At 38.3% G+C, this 20,930-nt stretch overlaps 1 protein-coding gene across 1 annotated transcript; it reads left to right on the top strand.

The window, feature by feature from the left end:
- The first annotated feature begins 967 nt into the window (after nt 1-967).
- canx (calnexin) lies at nt 968-19,923 on the top strand. The gene is made up of 15 exons (XM_061048600.1): nt 968-1,088; nt 6,898-7,125; nt 8,083-8,156; nt 8,486-8,544; nt 8,675-8,816; nt 9,208-9,289; nt 9,735-9,927; nt 10,692-10,881; nt 11,380-11,493; nt 11,575-11,731; nt 11,848-12,063; nt 12,585-12,704; nt 13,484-13,631; nt 13,718-13,824; nt 15,118-19,923. The coding sequence occupies exons 2-15, from the start codon at nt 6,901-6,903 to the stop codon at nt 15,175-15,177; spliced, it is 1,887 nt and encodes a 628-aa protein (XP_060904583.1). The 5' UTR covers nt 968-1,088; nt 6,898-6,900; the 3' UTR covers nt 15,178-19,923.
- The last annotated feature ends 1,007 nt before the right edge of the window (nt 19,924-20,930 follow it).

Genomic DNA, 20,930 nt, shown 5'->3' with positions numbered 1-20,930 from the left:
AATCAGCATGATGAGAACTAACTATCATGACAGACTCAAGGGTTTGATAAAAATGTATTTGCATGTATTTTAACTTTATAGTGAACCCCATGTCATATATGTTAAAATGGAGGAGGAAGGGTTTATGACCGACGCTGCAGCCAGTCAGGAGGGGGAACTCTAAATATTTTGGCTTCACTGCAGGCAGCTTTCCTCCGTCCAGCTGAAATTATATGCTAGAGACAGGTTGTGTAGTATTTTTTATGCTTGTCGGTTTTCTGTCACGTTGCCAATTTTTTGTGTGCAGGAGTTTGCTGAGAACCTGTCTAATGAAAAAGATGTAGTTTACATTTTTGGACTTTTTGTTATCACTAACATAACAGAGATTGCATTATTTTTACACTTGTGGAAGTAACAATTAAAAATGTAATCCTCATATAATGTTAGGGACATCTTGGAGACAGAGACAGAAGCTCTGGAGTTTTTGGTCTTCATTTATTTTAGTTTTGATATTTTTAGTGCTTATTTACTTTGTATTTAATATTATATTGTGTTTAAATTTGCTAATATTGCTCATATTGTGTGTTTGGACAACCTGCTGGTGTAACGCCACAATTTCTTGGGATCAATAAAGTAATTCTATTCTATTCTATTATTATGCGATTAAATATTCCCTCCATGTAAAATATCAAACATAGAAAAACACAGATTATAATTTACAACCTGAATTTCCAAATCATTTTCGTTATTCTGCTTAAAATCAACATATAAAGCACAATTCTTCTATTACAGTGCATTATTCCTCCTGCTGTAATTATAAAATCCGTTTCAACAGTCTTTTCATCAGCCGCCTCACATCCAATCAGTGCACACTTCCCCCTGACACATTGACCAATGACAGCTGTCCACGAGGTGCAGCTCAAGGGGGCGGGCTCTGTCCAGTTCGACCGAGATTCCCCTCTAACCAATCGGCGCATGACAGTTGACAGGAAGCGTCAAACATTCGCTCGGAAGTGACCAATCAGCGACAGGGAGAGGCGGACCTTAACGCCAATATCGCACGTGACCCTCCTCAGTAGTTCCCAGGCGGTCACATCGTCAAGCCAGAGGTGAGTAAAGAGAGCGATAAATGTAACTTTTCACTGGAGTACACAACGGGAATGTATTGTTTAATTAGTAAAAAAGCATTATTGACACCTTCTGTACACTAATCATGCGGAAGATATCCATTTTTTGTTGTTTAGATAGAGCTGCTTCTCCAGCATGCTTTTAGCATTCTGCTGAGTGGCTAACTGAAGCTAATTAAGTACAGGTGAAATACGCGAGCCAAGTTAGCCTGCTGCGTTGGCCTTAACCAGCGTGTAATTAACTAATACATGATCCGATTAAATCAAACGACATTGCTTCTGTTTTTATGACTCAAAATCTGTGTTTGTATGGGGGTGAAACGCTTGTAAGTTTCTTGGCTCAGCTCCGACACTCGCAGTTGTTTCGCAAGGATCATCATCGCATGCTAAGCTAAGCTAAGCGAGCTAAATGAACCGAGTCTGTGACGGGGGTCGCTTTTTCAAGTGAAGCAACCTGGAAGAGATATATGAATTAATAACAAAAAGAATAAAAAAATAAGTAGGAATATCATTATCCGGTCGTGTTAATAGTAAGCTGGTAAATACTAATGAATGGGTGCCTCTTAGGAGTCAATTTGCATGCTAAGCTGTAACATTACAAACCTGGATCTCCTCTCATATGAGAAGCAACCTGGACGTTTCAATGAAAAACAAGGTAGGGGACTAACTTGGGGTTGTCAAAATCCATTGAATAGCTCTTTAAAGGTTCATCTGTTTCATCTGGCAGGTGCTGAGATGAGTGTTTTCATCAAAATTGCAAGAAAATAAAAGTCCTGCACACTGTCTGATTTTAACTAATACGATGGCAACGTTATTTTGGATCATTCAAAACCAAGAAATGACCAAATACAGGTTGCATTTGACCTCTCTGTACTCTGTCAAAACGGGTATCCATATCGTTTGATTTTTACTGGAAGTTAAGTTTTAAAAATCTGGTATTGTGACAACCCTTCTGTAGTTAATTATTATTTATATTTATTCAATATAAGTGTCAGTTATTCCCTTTTTTAAAATCTCAGCGATTATTTATATTTATTTTCTTATTTGCTTGGTAAACTAGGAGAATTAAATTTAGTCCTACAGGCAAGAATTCAGAGAAACTTTAACATAATGGCCCAGGATGTTTTACCAGTTGATTGTTCCTCAGCAGTGAACTACGCCTCTGATGAAGGCCAGAGGATTAAAAACGTTTTGTCTTCTTTAAATGAATTGTTGAAATAACATCAAATGCCCTTCACTTCCCCTGACCATCAAATTTAGGCTCCCCTCCCCCCCAGTTCATCACCCATTTCAACGTGGTTTGAAATGAAGAGAACACTTTAGATGTTGGCAGTGCTTCAAAGGTCTGAATCCAGGCTGAAACTATAAATTTACACTTTCTTTGTGCCTTCAAAAAGAAACCGAGGAAAGCAGCAAATCCTCAGATTTAAGAAGTTGGAAGCTGCCTGCCCTGCAATTGATTAACTTCCCTTGACTAATTGATTGAAAGAGTCTTGTTTAGTGTTTTTCTTTGGCTTTCCGGCACATTTCTAAGAAAGTTATAGTCTTGGAGCTCTTTAACCAAGTCAGAATCAGGTTTAAAAACCTTAATTGGTAATGTCATTCATAGATCCAGACTTACAAGTTCAGCTGTCTGACCAGTTAAACCTGCTGGTTTTTTTAGGGTGTAGGGCAGGGTGCCAGACCGCCACCCGCTCTGATCAACAGTCAGTCAGATAGAAACTCGCCCTGTGGGTACAGTGATTCAGATTCAGGTTTCTGGAAGCTTCCAGCTGAGCTGCACTATGAAGATGTAAACACATGATGTCAGCACTTTGAGGAGTCTTAATTTAGTTTTTGAACCTAAGACATTCTGGCATAGAAAGGATTTTTAGTACCATGTCGACTATAATCTTCCTTGCTACAATGATTTTTGAATAAATCAACAATTTGTGTCACAGCTGCTTTTCTCCTTTGTTATTGAAAACATGAAAGTAAATCTGAAGGTTTTATTTCTAGATATCTTATTGCAAACTTCAGTTGTTAATATACCAGCATTTTAAACTTTATGTTTCAGTACCATTGCAACATTAAAAGAAGTCCTTGGCACGCAATATTGGGTAATTTCTTGTTTTTAATGGCACTCTCATGCACACTGTCTAAAGTGCATAAAAACATTGGCACTGAAATGTTGCCAATGTTTTGGTGCAATTTAGACAGTGACACCTTGTCATCTTTGTAAGAATTATTAACTTAACTTATTTTTTTTATCTTGGACCACCTCATTCTGGCAGGTATAAAAACATGACTGAAGATTGTAATTTTTTATTTTAAAGCTTCTGTACTTTTCAATACTATCGGTCATTGAGATAACAGATTATGTTGTTTTAAAACATGTTTTATTTAAATATCTGAAACTTTAACAATTTATTTAAAAAAAAATAGTTTTAAAACCATCTTAGAAACACATTTGCGATATTTAATGAGACAATCATTTTTAAAAAGTGAGCGCTGGAGCTTCTGATTAGTGACCGATTTGTAGTTGAGAAACTCGGTCATTCATTCAGTGTTTGTATTGCTCCCTCCATAAAGGAAGTGACCTCCTCACTGCTTCTTTCAGTTTAAATAGTAACCTGCCCGTCCTGTCTGCGGGGTTAATTGATGCAGGCTGATAAAGGATCATTTCACTGTTAAATGCTGAAGTGGAGCTGCTCACAGTACTGCTCACATGTAGGATTATTTTCATTTTAAAATCTATTTACCTGCAAATTAACCAGAAATAGTTATTTTTAGGCTATTTTTACATTTAATAAGACAATTAATGTTCTCCTATGAACTACTGTTATTGTACCACGACAAGAGCTGTTCTTAAATCAAATAAAACCACATTTACAGTCATGTCAATGACTGTAAATGTGTCAGGTTTTGCACGAGTCATCTTCCTAGTAAGTTTTTGTATCTTAAAACCACATCAACTATATCTAATGATTTTAGATTTGCTGTTCCACCCTGAACTGTGTTAGATTAATGGGAACAGAAGTTTGGTTAAGCATGAAACATTTAACCATTCCATTTGTTGATTCAGATAAAACTATAAATCTAGCTAGCTAGCTTAAATACAATATTTATTAAAATAAATGAGTAAAGAGAACAATAAAAACACAGTAAACATGATAAATATGAGTAAATTATAGTTGCATTGTAAAATGATCTGGATGTCAAGCTCAACTTGAATTAATAGCCAAACTAAATGGATCGGTATTCATTGTCTCAGTTGTTCTAATCCCAAAAAAATAGATATCTTTTTTCTTCTCCAAAGGGTTAATTTCATGTTGGTTTTTTTTTTATCCAAATGTAAATCAAGACCTTCTAAAGATGTCTCTGAAACAGTGATCTAGATGTTTAGACATTTTATTGACTAATCACATTTCAAAGATTGATTAGCTTATGATAGCAACAGCCAAGAGATGAATACATGTTAGCTGCTTTTTCTTTATTTATTGTGACAGTCAGGGTTCAGTCTTCTTTGTGTTTCCTTATCAGTCCAAACGTTGGTCCAGTTGCTGTTATCAGACAGTGAATCGCAGCAGCAGCAGCAGCATATGTCCTGCAGGCTGAACACGCTCTAATATCAGATTAACTCTGACTGTAACTCCACTGCTGTTCCAGTCAGTCCGTGTGGATAAACACAAACTTCAGCTGGTTTCACTCCACTGATTATTGGCTTATCGGCCAATCAGAGAGCCTCTTGAATCTTATTACTTCTGCAGGATGTAAGTAAAGAACGGTGATGGTCTTCCTTTGTCCTGTAGAGCTCAATTGTTGTCTGAAAATACACATAAAGGGATACTGTAATAAAACAGTAAAATGTTAAAAAAGACAGAATAAATACAGTTGTAAAACAATAAAAAAACATTTTAATTACTTTCAAGCTAATTTTGACTGTCACTTTTCTATTGTCGATATCATGATTTGATATTAGACATATTTTGAATACTATACATTTTTTATCAATTTTAAATAATACGGTAATATACATACTAAATAAATGCCATGATACAAGTCCTTAAATAAAAGTGCTATAAATTAATATAACGACAGGGATATAATGCAGTATTAATGTATCAATACGTTAATTAAGTTGAATACTTTAATTGAATTTTTTTTTTTCATTTATAAAATTCTATATATATTTAATTATTTTTTTAATCTAGTTAATTGGGCGTTTTATCCAAATTGACGCATTTAATATTCTCCAGCATTCCGAACATGTTAAGTTTATAAAGAAATAGAAAAATCACAAAACAGGTTAATACATAACAGCAGACATATAATTGAGGATTAAACAATTTTAACAACAATATTTTTAATTAAACACTGAGGACTTCCACTTGGGCCTCGCAGCTAAAATTCCTTCAAATGCCATGTGGGCGCCAGGCAGACGGCTTTGATGCTAAGATAAGAGCTAATATTGGTGGTGGTCACACTCATCGTTACCCTGCAGGGCTGTTAGCCAGGCATGCTAATCTGGTTAATCTGATTAGACTGGCAGTCTGCACAGAAGTGCACTGAGTTAATATGCTGAGCTAAAGAACAAAGAGCTGCACCATTCATACGTCTTTGTTTCTGGAGTCTCCGGGGATACTTCTAAAATAGGGAGAACCTGTTTAAATTCACACATTAGACCCAACACATTGTTTTTCTTATCCAAAGTGTGTCCAGTAATAATTTGGGACAAATAAGAAAATCATATTTATTATTTTAAAATGGACTTTTAGTTGAATAATAATGCTTATTGATGTAAAGCCTTTTCCAACTATGTCAACAGTGACTGTGATTGCATGAATACCTTATGATCAGTCGGACAGTAGCATGTTTTTAAACGCAAAGTGTTGTGTTAACACTGTGGTGAATAATATAGATTACAATGCATTATGTGACTTTATTTACATAATATGGCATTAACTGTGGGAAGCAGCACTGCTGTTGTTCTCACACGTTTTAAAATGAAAGGAGACGTTTCTTTTGTTGCTCCTATCAGACTTCTAATAATTCAAAGTGCCTCACAGGGTTATAGAATTATGTCTGCACAATATGGAAAACATTTAATATGAGCCACGTTATTTTTTCAAATATTGAAATGATTAATATACTAATTTGATGAGTTCATACCTGTGTTTATAACTTCCTCTCCTGAATCAAAAATGTGTTTCATGCTGGTTGTTATTTAATCTTTTGTTGTAAAGTTAAGATCAGGGAACGTGTCATTTTTTTGTGATTCCAACTTGACTTGTCTGTTCATCTACACACTTACTGTTTGAGTGTGTGTAATGAGTAACCTGCAGCCTCCACAATGTTTATGTGCACAGTAAATGGGCCCTGCAATGTGTGTGTTGTGGGGTGCTGCAGTAATCCTGTGAGGTGTAATCTCATTAAGGTAAACAGAGCTGAGGTTGCGTCTCCCTTGTGTGTTGGTTGGCCATTCTCCATGAAGATGGATTGGTGCCAGGGCAACGCAGGTTAATAGCCGTGTATGTGTGTTAATACAGGAGGGACATCATTAGCACGTCTTTGTCAGTATACAAAACACAATAGGACGTTTGTTACTATGAAGCTGTTTATAGAAAAAATCATCTGGGAAAACTTCACTGTTTGTCGGAAAAGATTCACAGGTAAAATAGGAAGAATAAAATAAAAACAACATGAACATAACGTTTTTAGCCTGACAACAGCCTGATTTAGAGTTTCCCTAATGAGAGTAAAAACAAACATGTAGCAGCTGTTACATTGATCGTCCTCTCTCTCTCCGCAGACTATGGATCAACGGGTCGGGTTGTTCGTTCTTCTGGCAGTAGGCCTCCTCTGCCTCACTTTGGCCCCTGTGTCTCGGGCTGAGGACCTGGTTGAGGACAGTTTGGGTGACGATATGGACGTGGAGGACGAGCTGGATCTGGGTATGGCCGGTGACGAGGATGAGGAACTGGAGGGAGACATGCAGGACGAGGCTCCTTCTGCTCCTAAAACTCCTCCTGCACCAAAAGTAAGACTGCAAACACCGAGGGTTTAAAATCTGTGCAGTAGAATTAGAAAACCAAGAACTTAAACCTTCCTGGGACCCCAGGGTGTTGGTAAAATAAGAATCACAAGACAACAAGGTACGCTCTTTTTAAACCATTAAAATGCCTTTACAATTACAAGGTGGGTTACATGAGACAAGATTAAGTTTTTGGCGTTTTAATTCTTCAAAAAGAGACCACCTTCATGTTGTTTTATTTAATATTTGCATTGTATCCCTTTTCTAGAATAACCTGCTGATTATTTTAATCACAGAAAAAATTAATACAAAAACATGAAAATGGTGCAGAAGCTCTGGTGCAACACTGATCATACACTGGTCAAATGCTGTTTTCAAATTTAAATATAAAACATTAGAAATATTTATTTCTTTATTCCTGCAAGCTCAAAGTCTAAAGTTTACAGCCCAGAACTGTACTCAGAATACTACCAATATAAATATAGACTTTGTTCTTATCAGAATATATTCAAATAAACCGCACTCGGATCAACCAATCAGATCAAGAAACACAACAAGACATCAAATAAATAACAATTAAACCTGTTTCAGTATAATATTTTCTGCTCCAATAAAACCTTGATTGTAAAAAAAGAAAACCTTGAAAATGCAGATTACCTGGGGAGGCTCTGGAGGTCTCCCCAGAACAATTTTTGCACCAAAAATGTCTTTGTGTTCATGAGGTACATTTACATACAGTGATGCTTCATTTGAAAACATGTGGACTTGTTAAACACTTGGACAACGTTGATTGACAGACAGTCACCATGGTTACTCACTCTCATGTGCCTGCTACACACTGAACGAGAGGAGAAAGAGCTGCTGACTGACACTCACTGATCACTTCAAGCAGCATGTATGGAAATCAACAACTGTACTGTTAAAAAAAATGTTGTTTAACATTCGTTACCTGTCTGTATTCAGGTGACCTACAAAGCACCAGAGCCAGTCGGGGAACATTACATCGCTGAATCTTTTGACCGGGGGACTCTTGATGGGTGAGCACACTTTACTCACACAAGCCCTGCATTTCAAATTCTATCATTTGTCATCTTATGCAGAATGTTCTCAGCATGCAGTATGGGTAATATGGGACATCTCTTAGTCTGTACCATTTCAAACTGTTCAAATGTTTTAAAAGCACGTCAGTCTGGTCAACTCCTCGATTAGACAACGCAGTATTACAGCCATACATTGAACTCCTTCATCATTTTTGGTTATTTGATTGAAGACTTACTACCCCCCCCCCCGGTTTTTGAATGTGAGACTAGTGAGCTCAGCTATGAGACCTATTTCAAGCGACTAAACAACCATCTGTGTGTTTCAGGTGGGTCGTGTCCAGTGCAAAGAAGGAGGGTGCTGATGAAGACATCGCAAAATATGATGGTATGTAAAGATCATATTATACAAAATATGAAGACACTGCTATAAATCTGCAACATGTCCTAGTCTCCTTACACTATAAGTAGGCACACAGTCATACATTTTGTTGCATGATGATGATGATGTTGAACAGGTAAATGGTCGGTGGAGGAGATGAAGGACAGTAAGCTGCCTGGTGATAAAGGTCTGGTCCTGAAGTCCCGAGCCAAACATCACGCCATCTCCGCTCAGCTGCTGAGACCTTTTCCCTTCGACTCTAAGCCGCTCATTATCCAGTAAGAACAACGTTTCTTCTTCTTCTGTCCCCGCTGTGTCTGTACACAAATCAACAGATAGCTAACAGATTTAAAATGAAAGTCAGAGGCTGTCACAAAGTTGAAATGCTCTTTTCTGTTATCATCATTCTCTTTTCCTTGAATGTAAAACTGAAATGATATGAAAGCACTCTGAGTCTCTGAACTGTGACCCAGCTGAGTCATATGTCTAAACTGACGAATCAGAAATGATAGCAAGAAACAAAGAGCGAGAATGAAACGGTTACTAAATTACTTGTAACATTCCTGCAATACATGACACGTCTCCTTCCTCAGCGATCCTCTTCATCACTGTGTTAATTTACCGTTCTGACCTGTTTATAAACATTCTCATTTCTCTCTCTCCCTTCAGGTACGAGGTGAACTTCCAGTCAGGTATCGACTGCGGCGGCGCCTACGTGAAGCTGCTGACTCAGACTCCTGAACTTGACCTGGTCAGTTTGACTTATAATAGCATGCCATAATGAATAAATATCAGTTAACTGCACAGGATGCTATGACTAAACCCTGATTCTGTTGTCATGTCACTATTCTGAGGGCCTTTCCTGAACTGAATCTGTAATCTCAGGCTAAATTCACACTTCTGTGTTTAATCTTTAAAGGTAAATTTGATATTTTCTGCCTAGCATCCAGAGAACTCATTTTTCAAACTACTAAAACCGAAACTTTGCCAATCTATTTGTGCAATTTAGACAGAGCTGTTTCTCTTTGGGTTAAGAATCTGACTGAAGATTGGGAGTTTTTTTTTTTTTTGTTGGTACTTTTCGATACTGAATCATTGAAATAACAGAAATTGTATCATTTTAAAACACATTGTGTCAGAAAGAAAACCTTAAATGTTATAGAAGCTGAATTCTGTGTGTGTGTCTGTTTCCTCAGGACCAGTTTGTGGATAAAACTCCGTACACAATCATGTTCGGACCGGACAAGTGTGGAGAGGATTACAAACTGCACTTCATCTTCAGACATAAAAACCCCAAAACTGGAGAGTTCGAAGAGAAACACGCCAAGAAACCCGACGCCGACCTGAGGACCTACTTCACCGACAAGAAGACACATCTGTACACACTCGGTAATGCAACCACACCTCTATACACACTCTGTAACACACACACCTCTATACACACTCTGTAACACACACACCTCTATACACACTCTGTAACACACACACCTCTATACACACTCTGTAACACACACACCTCTATACACACTCTGTAACACACACACCTCTATACACACTCTGTAACACACACCTCTATACACACTCTGTAACACACACACTCTGTAACACACACACACCTCTATACACACTCTGTAACACACACTCTGTAACACACACACACACCTCTCTACACACTCTGTAACACACACCTTTATACACACTCTGTAACACACACCTCTATACACACTCTGTAACACACACTCTGTAACACACACACACCTCTATACACACTCTGTAACACACACACACCTCTATACACACTCTGTAACACACACACCTCTATACACACTCTGTAACACACACACCTTTATACACACTCTGTAACACACACCTCTATACACACTCTGTAACACACACCTCTATACACACTCTGTAACACACACCTCTATACACACTCTGTAACACACACACACCTCTATACACACTCTGTAACACACACACACCTCTATACACACCTCTATACACACTCTGTAACACACACACACTCTATACACACTCTAACACACACACACCTGTACACACTCTGTAACACACACACCTGTACACACTGGTTAAAAACAGATACTTGTTAATGATGGTCCAGGTGTGTGACTTGTCTCTCTGTCGCCTCTCAGTGGTGAACCCTGATAACACCTACGAGGTGCTCGTGGATCAGACGGTGGTGAACAGCGGCAGCCTGCTGACAGACATGACCCCCCCTGTGAACCCTGCCTCTGAAATCGAGGACCCTGACGACCAGAAACCCGAGGACTGGGATGAGAGACCTAAGATCCAGGACCCTGCCGCCGCCAAGCCCGAAGACTGGTCAGTGCACAACGACAGTTATGATGGAAACAATTTTTTTAAAAGTCCTGTTAACAGTTTGCGAGAGCAGAAAGGATTAAAACATGACGAATATAAAAATTAAAGGACTTAATGAGAAAATAAGATTTTATTTGCCACAGATTATTCAAACTGTGGCACAAAATGGTGCCACAGTTTGAATAATCTGCCCCTGTTAAGAGATGGGAGAAAAGAAAATTAGAAGTATTGGAGGTCATTCTGAATGAACCATCAATTTTATGATATTTTATTAATAGCCACCAGCTAGTAAACATTTAAACAATCTGCTAATCATCCAAGAATATGTTTGTTTTGGCCAGCAGTTGTCCAGAAATGATCCCAAAAATAGTGAGAAACTCTGCTACCTACATCTAACCTAATAGTTTCTGTCATGATAAAGATTTATATTTGAGACTGCTGCCAAAATCTGTGGATGCTTTGATTTATATTTACGTATAGAATACGTCTGTGTGTCTTTAGGGATGAGGACGCACCCGCTCAGGTTCCAGATGAAGACGCAGTGAAACCAGACGGCTGGTTAGATGAAGAGCTGGAGTACATTGGAGACCCCGACGCGGTCAAACCTGAAGACTGGTGAGTTTAAACATCAGAGGACAAAGACCCCGACAAATAAAGCTCAGCCCCCTCTGACTCTCAAGTCTACATGTCTTTCAGGGACGAGGACATGGACGGAGAGTGGGAGGCTCCTCAGGTCCCTAACCCCGCCTGCGAGACTGCCCCTGGCTGTGGCGCCTGGAAACGACCAATGATCGACAACCCCAACTACAAGGGCAAGTGGAAGTCCCCCATGATCGATAACCCCAACTATCAGGTATGTCAGGAAACCCCCCTGATGTATAGCTTTTGCACAATAGATTTAATAATCGGCTGAAGTCTTAGTTGGCCGGTAGTTTGAGGATTCATACTGGAGGTCGTTTTCGTTCTCAGGGCGTGTGGAAGCCGAGGAAGGTCCCCAACCCGGCATTCTTCGAGGACCTGCAGCCTTTCAGGATGACCCCGTTCAGCGCCGTCGGGCTCGAGTTGTGGTCCATGACCTCCGAAATCTTCTTCGACAACTTCTTCATCACCGACGACCGAAACACAGCTGAGCGCTGGGCTACAGACGGCTGGGGGTTAAAGAAGGCTGCAGAGGGCGCTGCTGAGGTGGGTGGTTCAGGGGTCTTTATTTATTGGTTGGTCCCAAACTACAAAAAAAAAAAAAGATTCAGTTTTATTCCACAGTATTTAACAATGAAGTGCACACGCGTAAAGGCAAACATTAATAAGCTATAAAATGAAAACTCTAATTATGTTTCTGGTTTTAATCGTGGAGCTGTTGGGCAGAATTTAAGATGATTTTTGTAGAACATTTGAAACGGGTTTCCTACCGATATTTAAAAAGTCTTTATTTTTACTTGTGAGAGGTCTGAAATTCTGGATGACACGTTGAGTGAGACATGCCTGAATTCTTTATTTTATGGGGTTTACACAGTCTATTCAGTGTTATATCATTTTTATAGATACTGTATATATTTTTATTCGCTTGTTCATGTGACAATTCACAGCTTTTATGACAGTGTTTCCACAAGCGCCTGTCTTGTTGTTGCTGTATCTATATTTGTTGTTATGATGATGGATGATATCTTTGTTTCTGTGTGATTTTAATGTAAAATTTGTTTTTGCAGCCCGGTCTTGCTACACAGATGCTGAACGCTGCAGAGGAGCGCCCGTGGCTCTGGGTCGTCTATGTCCTCACTGTGGCTCTACCGCTTGTCCTCATCATTGTTTTCTGCTGCACCGGAAAGGTAACGCACACACACACACTTATACACACATGGCCTGCCAGATAGATAATACTTTTTACCTGGAGAGTAAGTGCTGTTAGATTACTTTCAGGTTCAGATTTGAGATAGGATCCAGACGCTTGTTTGTACTGTACCTTCTCCTGATGTTTGTGTGACTGTCCACAGAGGTCGTCAGGATCAGCTCAGGGTCAGTTGAGTCTCACCAGCTTACAGGAAGACTTAAAGGAAGCCGTACATCCAAACCGCTCCGCGCCCTCAGGCCTGGTGACTGACGCTACCACTGTTAGAGTAGCTTTGTGTTTGTTTGTGTATCTGTGCTGATGCTGGTGCAGTTGTGCTTCTGTGGTGTAGACAAGTCTTTTCGTTGTTTTAGTGGATTTGTGAAACATAATTTATCTCGAGAAACCTCACAACAAATGTTCTCTACAGAGAGACCTTTTCGATCAAAGCCACCAGACTCCATTGACAAAGACAAGAGTTGCAAGTCTTATTCAGCTTCATTTGTTTAGTGTTTAGTTCATGTTAATAAAACATTTTAGATTTGAACTTAAATCAACAGTCTGTAACTTTTCCACCTGAAATAGTAGTTTTAAAGTCGAATAGTATAATAACTTTCAACAGGGACAATAGCGTCTCTCCCATGTGCATAGATTGCCTTGGTCGCCTGCTTTCAGCACTATGTAATGTAGAAAGCGGGGTGCAATCATCTCGCAAAGTGGTCTGATTCGGTGTCGGTGACGTCGGCTTGAATTGTTTTCCTGTTTGTTTTTTTTCCACAGAAAAAGAGCCCAGCGACACCTGCAGCAGAATACAAGAAGACCGATGAGGCTCAGCCTGATGTGAAGGAGGGAGAAGAGGAAGAAGAGGAGGAGGAGGAAGAGGAGAAGGCTGAGGAGAAGGCTGAAGAGGCCAAGAAGAGCAGTACAGGTTGATACAACATTTAAATTTCAGAAAACTGTTGTCTCCTGTGGTGTCAGAGTGGCTCTGAGTGATTTAAAATCTTTTTCATTCAGCTGCAGAAGAGAAGAGTGACGGAGAGGCAAGTCCTGCAGAGGAAGAGGAGGAGGAAGAAGACGACGAAGCAGAGAAGGAGGGTGAGAACGAGGCGACAGCTGACGATGTAAGGAGACTTTTTTTTCTTTACCCTGTAGTGTTTTCACAATACCAGAATTTTAGTATTAGATATGATTCCAGTAAAAAGCTATGGATATACAATATTTCAAAATTTTTGATACCAGGGAAACAAAAATAGAAGTTCTATGCACCAATATTTGGTAATTTATTGATTGTAATTAAATAAAAATCTGAGGGACCTCCAGCACATCGTTTAAAATTCACAAATACAACAATAATTATGTGCAATATAGACAGTGCGCAGGAGTGCTTTAAAAGAAACCACAGCTTTTTGGTACTATCGATCAGAAATGTTATTGTTTTACAGAATTATTTAAAAAAATCACATCATCCTCCTATGATATTTAGGGCCAAAACTTTTAGATTATTGCATTTAGATGACAGTTTAATGATGTATTCTGATGCTTTTATTGTGAATTCTTTTGGGGGAACATTTAGATTTTTATGGCAAGCAACTAATTATGAGTTACTTCAGCTACAAAGGATATGGAAACAATCACTATCATTAAAAGTATGTTTTTGAATATATATATATATATGAAACTAAATTAAGGTTCTTGAAATGTTACTTTTCAGGTTTTTAATAGAATCAGCTTTATTGGCCATGTATGTTTACACACACAGAATTTGTCTTCGGTAACTGTGCTCTCAATGTACAAAATTAAACATAATATAAGCAAAAAACACACTAATATACAAGGCTAAATACGACAATAGTGCAGTGGTGAGTAGTGCAAAACATGCTGAGATGAACATGATAATAAATATATAGTTATGTAACAGATGGTTAATATATATGAGGCAGAGTTTTTACAGTGTTTACATACGCAGTGTGCATATATTGATGACAGGATAATATTTCAGTATATACATGATTAAGTTATTGAAAAATAAAATGGTTATAATAGTTACAATCTCTTGTTTTAATGATCGATAGTATTGAAAAGTTCTGAACCTTAAAAAAAACTACATCTATTTCATAAGACACGAATGAATACATGAAAAGCAAATAGCAAACAAACTCCTGCACACTGTCTAAATTACACAAATTTTTTGGAAATGTTTCTGTAACAGAATGTGTGAAGGTGATTGTTTGCTATTTTTGATCAACATAAACAATTAATGACCCTGTATTGGGTGTCTTGGATTCAGAATTTTAAACTTCGATATGATACAAGAATTAAATCATATTGAAGTTTAAAATTCTGATTTCATGACAAACCTGAACTTAACATGGTGAATGAAAGCAAAAAAATCATGTCGATTCCTCTCCCCCTAGAAGTCGGAGGACGACGTTCTGCGGAGATCTCCCAGGAACAGGAAGGTCAGAAGGGACTGATTTCTCTGACTCCACAGCCCTGAACACCTCCCCCCTTCCCTCCCCTCCTCTAGATTATCTCCTTCCTCTCCTCCTCCTCCTCCTCTTCTCTGCTCTGAGGCGATGCAGCCTGAATGGATCCTGTTTGAAGCAGTGAAGCCTGCAGGAAACTAATCAAGACCTCCAATATGGACGGCTGATGATGATGATGATTCCAGTACGAACAGGACTGAGTTAGTTTGATTTATTAAAAGGATTTTTGTTTCTGAAAGAAATTAACTAAAACTTCCTGCATCATTCCTGAACAACACCTGAGCAGACTCGAACCCACGGCATCGTCGACGTGTCCGATCCCGACTGGCTCACAGCTTAACGCCCAGCGTCATCCTGAGCTTACAACGTCCTGCCCAACCAACAGCCTGCTAACCAGTCTTCTGATACATGCTAACTAGTCTCCTGAGAGACGTTTATTTGGTAAACAAAAAAGAAACCCAATAACACAATTTCAGTAGCTTGAAATCTGAGTTAACATACAGTGATCCTCTCTCGGCTGATAAGAGTGCTAGATAGTTTTATGACTTAGCCATGAGCAGATAGTAGCATAAACCTACAATTCTACAGTTCATTTAGCAGACACTTTGTCCAAAGCAACCTACATCTGACCTACCAGAAATCTTGTTACATAACCTACCAATGTGGCTGGCTAAGCTGACACTCACAGGATAACCACATAAATTTAAAAACTGTAAATCTTGGTTATAAGCCAATTTGCCAGTCCCCTGCCTTTTAATTGTAACCAGATAGGCAATTTGAGGCTGCCAACTTCCTGGTTTCTGCTGGCGATGAGGTGTTGATTACGCTATCAGTGGTCGGAATAGCAAACCACCAACAAATATTCCGCCAATTAGCCTTCCAATAAAGCGTGAAGAAATTGTGACCAACTATACAAAAACTAGTTTTTCCAGCCTGGTAACTAACCTTGAAGCATTAACTGTATTAATATGGACATCACATCCCAGAATCCTCCTGTTGTAAAAAGTGAAGCCAAAACCCCCCTCTCTTGGCTTTAGTCTCAGGTGACTGTTACTCCCACCATTTTAAATATACAGTCTATGGTTCTAAACAACAAACACATTCACCGTCTAATCTACTTGATTTATCAGTGTTTTGGAAGTCTGGAAATTATCTACAAGTGGTTAAAAAGTTTTGCCAGTTTCATAAACCATTTGCAAATCATTGGGCAGGCTGACAATTTAGCTCGCCAACAATCTGAGGTAGCTACCTTCATACTTTGGTGAAGGTCCCTTTTTTTTTTTTTTTTTTTAATTAGTCGAGCCTCATTTAGGCTTAAAGAAGTATGCCAGTTAGCATTGTCAGTTAGCCTACCAACAGGTTGCTAACTAGCCTGCAAACTTGGTGACTCCTTTTCCAACATAAGCTTTCTGGAAGTATTGGCAAGCGTTCTTTCAAAGGGCTAAGGAGTTAACCTGCTTAGCCTTCTGACATGCTAGTTAGCTCATGAAAACGCTATCAACCCATTTGGACTACAGTCTACTAATTGGCATAATTAGCTTCTAACAAGCCCACAAAAAATAATGACTTACGAACACCTAGCAAATTAGAGATTCAAATTCACATACTAACAGTTGTTTTTTTTATTCTTTTGATATTTTATAATTTTGCTAGCTAGCGTCCTTAAATTTAGAGATTAGCCACGTGCTAATGATTTTAAAGAGCTGAACTGGGAACACTCCAGCTGATATGAGTTTTCTTTATTTCTTTTTTTACGTCTCATTTTCTGTCATTGAAGTGTTAATCAGTTAGCTTCATGTTGGCCCCACTAGAACGAGTGTTTCTTCTGATTTTATGTCCTGAAGTCTTCGAGAAAGGTCAAGACTCTGGGTCAAAGAGAGCGTTGAAGTTAAAGGAGAGTTTTACCTAGGGTGACTAAGGTGGATGTTGTCAAACTGATCCTGTCTTTATAAACTAACCATTTATCTTTGAAAAAAAAATATATATGGCGTCATTATGATGATAGTTGCCTGGCAGCAGCAGCAGATGATCTTCCTCAAATAAAAACAAAATAATGTTATATTGGAAACGACTTCTGTGAAAATGAAAATACTTTTTTACACTCTGGAGCTACTAGAACTTTACTTTCTTCTGAGTCAATTTTTGTAGGTCTTGATTTTTCTTATTTTTTTTTTTACATCTTCTGCATTAACCCACTCCCCTAGGAGTTAGAGATTACAATTTTACAGTTTACCTCTTCTTCTTCAGGGTCCGGTTGTTCAAAAGGTTTTTCCCGTTTAAAAAAAAAAATGATCCAGATTTGGTAATCCACTTTTATTCTACCAGGGATCGCTTAGTCAAGCTTACTTGTATCCTGGTTTTTCATAGGAAAACTGGATGTATCAACCTGATCCATGTAAAAAAAAAAAATTAAGGATAACCAAATCCCGTTTATCAGAGCTTTAAATGGGACTTCATACTACATTCTTTGTCCACAGGGGGCGCCAAAATCCACCCAAACAGAAAGATCCTCATAGCTGCTTGAAAATTAAATATCTGTTTGACATGTATGCTGTTTGGTTTAATGCAAACAAAAGTCCTGTATTGCTTATAAAACCCTTATCTATACCTACTTTTTCACTAAAACAAACACGGATTTTGACATTTGTTTTTCTGACATTTCTTCCACTTGAATCCAGCCCTCTGCTTGGATCAGAACGATCCTGATCTTTTTGATCACAATCCTATTTTAAAGTTCAAATAACACAAACTGGGGGTTTGATCAGGACAAAAACCAGGATTTGATTACCTGATCTTATCCGATTATGTAATCCTTTTTTTTTTTTTTTGCTTTTGACCAACCTGATTTCAAGATTGAATTCTGTTGGATTATTTTTTGAACAACCACACCCAGGTGATGAACATGAATCTTCCTGGTGTTTCATGTGCACACCTTAAACTCATGTACAACTCCCCTTTTTTTAAAATGAGCAGCTGCCGTCTTTATTTTGACTTAAATTCAACATGTCAGCAGGTGGACAGATACCCAGTCCCTCTTTCATTGACCCCATATAAAAAGAAAAAGGCACTAAGGGAAAACTCAGGCGCTTAACCTCACCCTTGTCCACCTGCGGCACCACAACACCTACACCAGACCTCCACTAATAAGACGCTTGTATCCTGAATCCTTGTCAGGTTAGACCCCCATGTTTAAAAGAGATGGCACTTCAGCGTCTACAAATAATCTCAGCTCAAGGTCCACTTAAGAGCCTTTTTCTGAGCTTTCAACAACATCTCAGGGTTTTAAACAATAGATGGAGCTTGTTAGTTTTTCTGTAAGCGAATCAGTCACAGTTGAGACGATTTAAAGCTCCTGTGAGGAGCTTTCGGGTTATGTTGATTTTGGCGACCCATGTGGACAAGACTGAACCCTTCCATCTCTTGCTGATCTTGTACTGTACATGTCAGTGGTGTTTTCCAATTTACAAAAATGAATCTATCTTTGTTAAAAATGTCTAATGTGCAACTTGTAATTAGTCTGCTGCTGCCTGACAACTTCTAGTCTCATGTCCTCAGTTGTAGGCAAACAAATGGCTACTAGTCAAACAAACTTCTCTAAAAACACCTAAAACTGTTAAAAGTGTCTCTAGTATGGAAAGATCTTTTCGCTAATGCCATAAGGACATTTCCAGTTTTCTCTCCGCTAACACTCTGAAGGATTTTGTGATCATAAAGAAACAACACGAGAAAAATTTAATAAACTTTCCTTGCAAAGATGTCAACTTGGATTTAAAATCGTTAAGAGTTATTTTATATATTGATGGAAAAAAAACATGTAAAGATTACAAAGCAGAGGCTGATAAGTGGTGTCAGTGCACAGTTTAGTTCACCTGTACAATCTGAAATAAACCTGGTTTTGTAAGTCTGAAAATGTGTGAAAAAAAATTGAATATCTACATTTGTCTGCTCTTTTATCCATGTAGTAACTGTTGATGTGTCTGTTTATCTCCTGGTTGTGTCATACTTCAGTTTTCCAAAAGGTTAAAAGCTATAAAACTTCATCTGTAAAATGTATTTTTTCTCTTGGTAATTCAGGTGAGGGTTGGCTCTCTTGACAAGAAACTCTGCTGCTGTGATTGGCTAGTGGGATTTGACAGCTGGGCGGGGAAAATGTCAAATATTTGGCCGTTGGTGTGTTCAGATTTTGGGCCTTCCTGCTTCCATGTCAGTTGATCTTTAACCTTTCTTTTTCCTCCTCTCTTAGACACAAGATAGTTAAGTTTTGGCTGTGACTCTGCTGCTTTGACTCCTTTTCTGTTACTCTAAATTGTCAGATAAAGTTTTAACGCAGCAGCATACATTTAAGTCACAACATTTTCCACCAAACTCTTCCATCGTCTCCCTCTTTGTGTCTTTTTTCTGTCTGATTCTTTTCTCGTTGTCTTTGCTCGTGCGTCAGGTTGAAGCTGCCTAGCTAACAGACTCTGTAGACTGAACACTGTATCTGCTGGTGAAAATGTATGACTCTGTAACCCTGTACTTTTTATTTTTGTTTGACTGTGTTTGAACTAAACAGTTGGCCCAGCCTGTTTCTGATGTGCACACTCTGTAGGGAGGTGGACCTGCTGACAGAACACACACACAGAGGTCCAACTTTGAATAGAAAAACTGTGATGATGGAGCCTGCCGTGTGTGTGTTTGTAGACATGCAGCCGCATTTGTTTCGATGAATAAAAAGGCCAAATGGAAACTGAACTATGGTTGCCTGTGATTTGTCTGATTTCAACTTTAATTAAAGCTTATATTTAAATAAGAAAAATAATAATTATCTTTTGTCACCTTTACAAATAAAGCTACAAAGTGATTTAGAGACAAAACCATGTTGGACAATATTCCAAAGTTTGTCTGAGATTTCTTTTCTCATTATTTTGGTATTATATTTGTTTTTTGCTTATGTTTTTTATATCGTATCTTTTTATTTATTTATTATCATTTTTTGTGTTGGTTTGAGGTATGAATAAACATGTCTCAGGTTGTTTTTTTAAATTTTATTTTATCTGTATTTGAAAAAAGAAAAAAACCCAATAAAGAGAAGTTAAAAAAAACAAAAACATGTTGGACAAACTTAAATGATGGGTTTTCCAGTACAATGATCGAAATGAGCTTCAAATTGAAAGGTGTTTTACCTTTTACACATGAGTATTTCCAATTTAAATGTCAATAAGGGTTTTTCCCCTTTTCTTACCAGGTATGAGTTTCTTTTCACCAACATAATTAGATAAGACATAAGAGTATTGACAATGAGGTCACTGTTTTTTGTTTTGACCGTTTTGGGCTACTCAAAAAAGAAGCTTACCCGGAAGTGGGCGGGGACTGATTTATTATTGATTCTGTCTTCTTGCTGTCATTCATTACAGAGGCGGGGTGGGACTATTATTATTACAGTCTATGGGTGGGACACGCTGTATCACGCCTACCTACTGAATATTAGCGTTAAATTTGCATTTTTCTCCTAATCGCAAAAGCTCACTTGACGTTTATGTTTCATGTTCCACAAATTATTTTTAAAATCCGACTGATTTTTTTATTATTCCCTGTCTCACAAAACGTTGAGCCACTTAGTTTTCCTAACCCGCTCTCTTATTGGCTGTCCCTGCTGTCAATCATGGGTGAGGCGGGAGCACGGACATTCCTCCTGTCGCTGAATATTAGCGTTAATTAGCATTTTTCTCCTAATTGCAAAAGCTCACTTGACCGTCTAT

The sequence above is a fragment of the Labrus mixtus genome, chromosome 10 (assembly GCF_963584025.1).
Source record: "Labrus mixtus chromosome 10, fLabMix1.1, whole genome shotgun sequence".
In the NCBI taxonomy this organism is placed as follows: domain Eukaryota; kingdom Metazoa; phylum Chordata; class Actinopteri; order Labriformes; family Labridae; genus Labrus; species Labrus mixtus.
Note: the sequence above shows the minus strand (reverse complement) of the source record. Positions and strands in the feature narration are given on the sequence as shown.